We start from the raw sequence: 8017 nt of genomic DNA, 5'->3' as shown, positions 1-8017 counted from the left end.
CCAGGCAGTGCCTGAACTCAGCACCCCCAGGCTTCCCTGAAATACCTCCATTCCCATTCTGCACCCTAAGCCTGGAAATCCTGAGTCACAGCTGGAGTGGCCACGCCAGGGAGAGTTTTCCTCCCCACTTCCAGGGGCCCCAGAGCTTTCTGACCTCATCCTTCGGGGAGTGTGGGGGATGGGACGGACCTCAGCTCAAAGTTCTGGGGACATGCTCCCTCTGTCCATCAGTCTGTCTGAGCCTGCTCAGGGGACCTGAGGTAAAGAAGAAGCAAGCTTGGAGTGTGAAGAGGGTGGGACTGTGGGTGGCCCAGCATGGTCCCGCCCCACACTGTCCCCACCCCAAGCCCTCTTAATGAAATCAAGCTGGTCCTCCAGCCCAGCGGGGAGGAGGAAGGGGGAGTGCCTGGAGGCCGAGGCGGGCGGGCACCAGCCAGAGCAGCTGGCGGCAGACGGCAGGCAGACAGTCGGACCGTCTAGCGGGCCTGGCTTGCCTACCTGGCAGCTGCACCCAGTCCTTCACCCAGAGCTGGTAAGTCGCGGCCTGCTGCTGCTGGGGACTCTTGAAGGACTTCGCAGAGTCCCTAAATGTGTGTGCAATCTTTGTGTGTGTTTGAGGCTGTGAGCACACATGTGATTAGATGTGTATGCATGGATGAAGGTGGCGTGTGTGTGTGTGTGTGTGTGTGTGTGTGTGTGTGTGTGTGTGTAGTTGGGATGTAGAGAGAGTGCCAGGGCGACGTTTCCAAGGCCAGTGCATATTGTCCCGTGTGCTGCTGTAGGCTGTGCTTGGGATCTCTGATGCACCAGTTGGAATACGTGTGTGTGTGTGTGTGTGTGTGTGTGTGTGTGTGTGTGTGTGTGTGTTCCCTCTGTACAGAAGCTGGGGATTGTGGGAACTTGCTGGAGTGTCTTGGGGTTATGGGCTTTGGGCTCTGGGCTGCTGCTGCTGCTGCTGGTGGTGGTGGTGGTGGTGGTGGTGGTGGTGGTGTGTGTGTGTGTGTGTGTGTGTGTGTAAGCTTATCTGTAGGCTCTGAGATCTCAGGCTCCTTCCAAGCCTCTTCTTGAGGAGCCCAGGTCCCTGTCCTTGCAGGCCCCGAGGGAATAGGCTGGGGATACAATGGTTCAGCTGGAGCCCCCTCCCCCCCAAGTCTCCTAATTGAAGCCAGGTTTCCGTGGTTTGCCTCTCCATCACTGGCCATCCATTTCTGAGTGATGGCTTACCTGTCTTACTCAGGTCCTGGGGTACCCAGTCCTTCCTTGGGGTGGTGGATTCACCCCATCTGCATATTCATGGACACCTCAATTTAAAACAGAAGCTCTTAAGACAGAGGGTCCAGGAGGGCATCCTGGACAAGCGCATCCACTTGCGAACATTTATTATGAGCTAGGCACTGTTGTGTCTGCTCCCACTGCATGGATGTGGAAGCTGAAGCTCAAGGGGTTGGCATGCCCAACCTTTTGGGGGGCCACAAGGGGCTGTTCTGAGCCACCTCTCCACTGGCTGGACTTTCTGTTGGGTAGGCTGTTTACAATCTGACTGAGCTCCCTCCGGCGTGAAAGCAGAGGGTTCGGCAGCCTGAAATCCGGAGTCCTTGTGTAGGAAGGACCCAGGAGGCCAAGCAGGCTCTGCTCTCCCTGCAGGCAAGCACATCAACAATCATTTCAGACCTGTTCAGGTCAGTTCTTCCGTTCTCCAGAGGGGAAACTGAGGCTCAGAGAGTTCAGGGGAACTATGACCATCTCCTGCAAGGTTTGGCTAGCTCCATGCAGACCTGAGCCCCCTTACTGAGCTGCCTGCTGCCTTTCTCCAGGAGCAAGGGGAGACTGAGGAGTTAGGGTGGGGTGGGGGGCTTTGAGAGTCGGGGTCTTGTTCTTCAGAGACAGGAATGGTTTCTGCTTCTCCTTCCAGGAGAAGGAGCCTTTGGCTGACCCCAGGGTGCCACAGAGAGGCCAAAGCTTTCTTGACTCCCCATTGTGGTCTACACGTGTGTGTTCATGCACACGTGTGTGCGTATGTATTCTGCTCTCTTGCTGGAGGTGTTGGGGACCAGAGGAAGTGAAGACAGCCACGGATCTGCTGAGGGGAAAATGCTGGCTTGTCCCGAAGCATTCCATTCCTGAATTCCAGCTTTCCTGTGGGACTGACCCTGTGCTGGCACTTCTAGAATGTTCTCTCGAAAAGTCCTGACAGCTCTTTGAGTCTCAACTTGGAGTCATCTCCACATTGCCCATTTGCAGATGGGCAAAGTCAGGTTGAGAAGAGACAGCTAGCAGATTTAGACATGATGGAGCCAGATAGATCTAGCCAGCCCAGTGGCTTTTTAGCTAATGTGTTTGGGGACAGCATGCCTGGGGACTTCTGTGGTGCTGTGTGGCACTGTGGTCACAGTGGCCTGTCCCTCTGGATCAACAGACCTCACTTGCCACAACTATATTTTTAGATGGCATCATATGTAGCTCAGGATGGTTTTGAATGTGCAACCCTGCCTCTGTCTCCCGAGTGATGACCCAGGGCTGTGGTGTAGTTCAGTGGCAGTGCCCAGTATGCGTAAGGCTCACAGTCCAATTCCCAGCACCACCCCCAAAAAGGGAGTGTGCTAGGTCAGTTAAATTCTTGCCAAGAAAATAATGAGGACTTGCTGGGGGCACAATCCCAGCACTTGGGAGGCAGAAGCAGGCGGATTTCTGAGTTCGAGGCCACCCTAGTCTACAGAGTGAGTTCCCGGACAGCCAGGGCTACACAGAGAAAAACCCTGTCTCGAAAAACCAAAATAAATAAATAAATAAATAAATAAATAAATAATGAGGACTCAAATTCAGGCCCAGCATCTAGGTAAAAAGCCAGGTGTAGTGATGTATGCCCCAGATCTCAACCTTGGAAGGTCAGGGATAGGGACCAGCCTAGCCACTTGTGATTCTCAGCTCCCAGGGAGAGATCTCCTGGGCAGTGGTAGTACCCCAAATGAGCCTCTGGCTTCCACATGCATGCACATACATGCACGCACATGCACAACTCATAGCATGTGGATGCCCACACCTGAGAGAGTATTCAAATCCCAGACTAGTCATGGATCACCTATCCATCCTTGAACAAGCCACTGTCCGTTCTGAACATGAAGATGTTGCCCCTGTAGGACTGGATCTATCCTCTGTGGGGTCTGGAGGCCATCACTGTGCACGAGCCTGGAGGTTCAGCAACACAGCACTTGCTTAGTGCACATGAGGCTCCGCTTGGCAGAGAAAGAGAAACATAAGCAGAACAGGCCCCTTGGTAATTTAACCAGTTTAGAAACTTTTTTATTACACTTCTCTCTTGATAGGGGCTGTGCAGGCCACGGTGGACGCCTGGAGGTCAGAGGGTAACCTGTGGGAGACGATTCTCTCCTTCCTGTGAGTCCTGGAAAACAGACTCAGGGCATCAGGCTTGGCAGCAAGCTCCTTTCCCTACTGGGCCACCTCGCTGACCCATTTAGCCCCTTTTGATATTCTGAAATGAACATCTGCCCTTTGCTGCGTGAGCCAGTTTGACCGCATCAGCATCAGTGAGTGCAGCTAGCTGCCTCTGCTGCAGATCCAAGCAAGAGAGAATTAAAAAAAATTTAAGGCAGCCAGGTGGTGGTGGCACATGCCTTTAATCCCAGCACTTGGAAGGCAGAGGCAGGCAGATTTCTGAGTTGGAGGCCAGCCTGGTCTACAGAGTGAGTTCCAGGACAGTCAGGGCTACACAGAGAAACCCTGTCTGGAAAAACCAAAAAATAAAAAATATGAATTAAAAATGAATGGCATAACAACTCCCAGAACGTTTGTGGTGTTGTGAGCCGTGCAGAGCTGACTGGAAGAGTCAGGAGGCTGAGAGGTGCTCCTTACAAACTATACCAAATGGCTTCGTTTTGGCTCCTTTGGGTGGGGGTAGGGCACCCTGGTACCAGCTTTCTGTGATACCCAGGGTTCACCATACATAACTGGAAAGCTTGAGGCGGCTGGGACAGTCACAACATGACCAACCTCACTCCTACCTCACTCCCTGAGTCCCTGTCACACAAGGAAATGCCACCTGCCTCATCCAGCAGGACCTGCCGCTATGGTGCGGGGATCAGCTTCCTGCTGCAGTTCATACACTTGCTGCATGGCTTGTCTCCTGCTTGAGGCCTCTGCCTCTCTCTCCCCACCTCAGTCCATGAAGGGATTCCCCCTGGGACAGGGCCTTAACCATTCTGTCTTAGACCTCCAGCCCCAGTTAGGCTCAGGGACTAGAACCCTCTGCGGGGCCAGCAAAAATTTGAACCCCAGGTCCCACTCCCACTGGCTGGGAGAGAGTTAGTGTAAATTTGGGCAACGAGGAATTTATTAATCAGCCTGGCTGTCTGGGCCAGATGGGGTCTTGGGGGTTCATGCCGGGAGCAGCCTTCCAGGGGGGAGGGGCACATCTGGTTCCCATTTAGCGGTGGCGGTGGGGAGGGGCTGCAGTGTTAGCTAGCTTTGTCTCTCCCCAGGAACTGTAGTTCCCCCTGGAACCTCTTGGGTTTTTTTGGATGCTTGGAGTGAGGGCCAGGCTTTCGTTGGCTGGGGGGAGGGGTCACCCTCAGCCCCACCCTGGTACCCAAGTCTCCTATAGAGCCTGCAGACCTGACAGCTTCAAAACCTAGAATCCTCTGGAGAAGGAATTGGGTGGATTGGAAAAGCCTCGGCTGGAGCTTCCAAGGCCTCGGGAGTAACAGTGCCCTGGGCCACTTCCTGTTCATTGTTGCCCCTCAGCTTCCTGGCCTCCCATCCCCCTGCCTCCCATAGTCTAGGCCATTGCTTCTTTTATGCCTTCCAGATCTCTCTGGATAAGTCACTCTGTCCCTCTGAGCCTCCATTTTTACAGGGAACCATCATAGCTCTTCTCGGGGTGGGTAGCCCTCAGGCTTCTGTGACAGACTTCTAGTTGGGCAGGGAGATGGCTCAGGTGTTAAAAGCCAGTGTAGTGGTGCATGCCTGTGAGGCCAGGAGTAATGATGGGGACACAGGAGGATTCTGGGAGCATGCTGTCCAGACAGCCTATGCTAACACGTAAGCGGCAGGTCCCTGCCTCAAAGAAGAAGTGGAGGGTCCCTGAGGAGGAAGGACATTTGTGGTTATCCTCTGGTCTCCAAATGCATCCCTCACCCCACACATACACACAAAGACACTTCCACTAGTGTCTGATGTCTGGTAAGCCATGGGCGTAAGCTAGGATTTTGAATTCAGCCACCCTGGTACAGCAACTATTGAGCGCTTAATGAATACCCTGAGTTTGGAAAACAGAGGGCAGAGATGAGTAAGATGCAGTTTCTGTCCTCAGGAACACCAGAAGGAAGTGGGACAGGTGGCATCCCGTGTAGAAGGACCCAGGAGTGTGTGTGGGTTGCTCAGCTGTGATCTCCTGGAGTGTGTTCTGGCTCCCTGGCTGTCTCAGGAACTAGTAGGCCACTCACGCCTGAGTCCTGCAGCGACAGGAGACTCAGCCTGACTTCTCTCTTACTCTCCCCTCAGGTTCTGTGCATCAACATGGTCCCCTGGTTCTTCCTGTCTCTGCTGCTACTTGTGAGGCCTGTGCCTGTGGTGGCCTACTCCGTGTCACTCCCAGCCTCCTTCCTGGAGGATGTAGCAGGCAGTGGGGAAGCTGAAGGTTCTTCGGCCTCTTCCCCGAGCCTACCACCGCCCCGGACTCCAGCCTTCAGTCCCACACGGGGGAGACCCCAGCCCACAGCTCTGGACGGCCCCGTGCCACCCACCAGCCTCCTGGATGGGATCATGGACTTCTTCCGCCAGTATGTGATGCTCATCGCAGTGGTGGGATCGCTGACCTTCCTCATCATGTTCATAGTCTGCGCGGCCCTCATCACGCGTCAGAAGCACAAGGCCACGGCCTACTACCCATCCTCATTCCCTGAAAAGAAGTATGTGGATCAGAGAGACCGGGCTGGGGGACCCCGTGCCTTCAGCGAGGTCCCTGACAGGGCACCTGACAGCCGGCCGGAAGAGGGCCTGGACTCCTCCCAGCAGCTCCAGGCTGACATTCTGGCTGCTACCCAGAACCTCCGGTCTCCGGCTAGAGCCCTGCCAGGCAGTGGGGAGGGAACAAAGCCCGTGAAGGGTGGGTTGGAGGAGGAGGAAGAGGAGGAGGTACTCAATAGCCAGGAGGAGGCCCAGGAAGCCCCAGTATGTGGTGTCACTGAAGAGAAGCTGGGGGTCCCAGAGAAGTCAGCCTCACCAGAGGCTGAAGGGGTTCCTGCCACCAGTGAGGGCCAAGGGGAACCAGAACGGTCTTTCCCCGTAGCCCAGGAATCTCAGGGAGCAGCTGGTTCTCCTGAAAGTTCTTGTGCCTGCAGCAGAGTACCCCCCAGTGTCTAACAGGCCCCAGAACTGCTGGGCCTGACTGTTGGGTCCTCGAGGGTCCCCTCCTTGGTCAAGAAAGGCATTCAGCTGTCATTGCTTCTTGACACCCCTCCTGGGCCATTGCTGGTACCAAGCCTGACCCTGAATGGGCAGAACCGATGGCCTCTGGTGCACCCCAGGAAACATCATCTCCAGTTCCAGCACCCTTAATGACTGTTGCCATCCTGGGAGCTTCACCCTCACACACCACTTCTCCGGAAGGGGAAGGTCAGACACATCCCAGTTGGGGCTGCATGAGGCAGTCCGCAGAGCAGAAGGGGAACAGGCCAGAGGCCGCCTGTAAAGCTCGCACACAGCAAACGCTGCTGCTTGTGTCTCAGCTGTGGAGACAAGCGGGGGGAGGGGTATTAGAGTCAAGATGTCATATGGGATGAGCCTTCTGTGATCTTCACTGCCCTTGTGCCCCGCTGGGAGAGCAAGGTGCAGTCTGTATCTGGCGACACCAGGGACGGCAGGGCCCTTTGCTATGTCTCTGTTCCTCTGGCCCTGTTCAGTGGGCTTGACTAGTTAGGAAGCTTCTGAAAGGGGCCCCTACTTATATCACAGAGTTTCCCCTGGACACCCCATGGAAACACAAACTCGAAATCATGTGACTTTAGGAGGCGCCAGGCCCTCCACCAGCTGACATGGCTTCTCTAAAGGGGTTCCCATTGCCCTGGCTTTGCTACGCTTTCCTCAAGCGCTTTCGTATTATCAGGATGCCTCATAGCTACAAAAGTCCAAACTCACAGCATCCGCTCTGGAAAATACTGTTCTCAGTTTTTCTCCATGGCACCCCACTTTCTGATTGGTCCAGAGTCGGACTATGGGATGCAGGGTGTCTGGCTCTCTCAAGTGTCAAGAGGCTCTGACGTGGGTGTGTGCAAGACATCTTGCTGTCAGTGCTGGGATGAGGTGGCTGGGCAGAGCTCTTCTCTGTCAGTCCCTGAAGTAGAATAGAAGCCAACAGGTGTCTGGGGGGCAACTGCTGTTCCGGATTCTGACGCCCAGCCTGGAGCAGGGGCCCAGCCCGTCCTACGCTCACACAGTGGTCTGGTAGCTTGAGCCCACACTGTTCCTCAGACCTTGACAGTGCTGAGGCTCTGTCCTGGGGGGAGGGGTCTTGGGGGTTCCCCACACCTCCATTCAGGGCTCCCTGAGTCCTCAGCATAATAAACCTTGATCTGGCTTGAGTCTCTCTGGACTATCTGGGGCTACCCAGGTCTGCAGGGATGGGGTGTTCATGGACTGGGGGCAGCATTGGGGGAGGGGATCAGCCAGGTCTGAGAGCTGAGAATGTGTGTGGGTGCTCATAGGTGTTGGACCCACGTACATGAGGAGTCCTGGAAGTGGTGTGTCAAACGCACAGACACTTTGCTGCCTGGCTCTGCAGTTGGTGCGGCCACACCACAGCCTCCTTTTTGTACTGTAGGACAAAGCAGGGATGAAGTCATGGCCACCCAATCCATGCAGGTAGGTGAGAACCACCTGGGCCTCAGGGACAGTGTCTGCTGACACCCACCCTTGGCTGGTCTTCTGGCCTCCAGAGATGAGCCTTTGACTCCCCCCGCCACACACACACACTTCTAGCTTCCTCTTTCCTGTTGATCCCCTG

At 55.1% G+C, this 8017-nt stretch overlaps 1 protein-coding gene across 1 annotated transcript; it reads left to right on the top strand.

Annotated features, from left to right (window-relative positions):
- The first annotated feature begins 223 nt into the window (after nt 1-223).
- On the top strand, nt 224-7595 carry Tmem119 (transmembrane protein 119). The gene is made up of 2 exons (XM_031337455.1): nt 224-532; nt 5518-7595. Exons 1-2 carry the CDS (start codon nt 356-358, stop codon nt 6376-6378), a joined length of 1038 nt encoding a protein of 345 aa, XP_031193315.1. The 5' UTR covers nt 224-355; the 3' UTR covers nt 6379-7595.
- The last annotated feature ends 422 nt before the right edge of the window (nt 7596-8017 follow it).

Source organism: Mastomys coucha, unplaced genomic scaffold, assembly GCF_008632895.1.
Source record: "Mastomys coucha isolate ucsf_1 unplaced genomic scaffold, UCSF_Mcou_1 pScaffold22, whole genome shotgun sequence".
NCBI classification, from domain to species: Eukaryota; Metazoa; Chordata; class Mammalia; order Rodentia; family Muridae; genus Mastomys; species Mastomys coucha.
Note: the sequence above shows the minus strand (reverse complement) of the source record. Positions and strands in the feature narration are given on the sequence as shown.

Excerpts from the sequence above, each read along its gene's own strand:
- Tmem119 (XM_031337455.1), top strand. The coding sequence starts at position 356 with ATGAAATCAAGCTGGTCCTCCAGCCCAGCGGGGAGGAGGAAGGGGGAG. Across the intron at positions 533-5,517 it reads CAGTCCTTCACCCAGAGCTG|GTTCTGTGCATCAACATGGT; the intron begins GTAAGTCGCGGC and ends CTCTCCCCTCAG.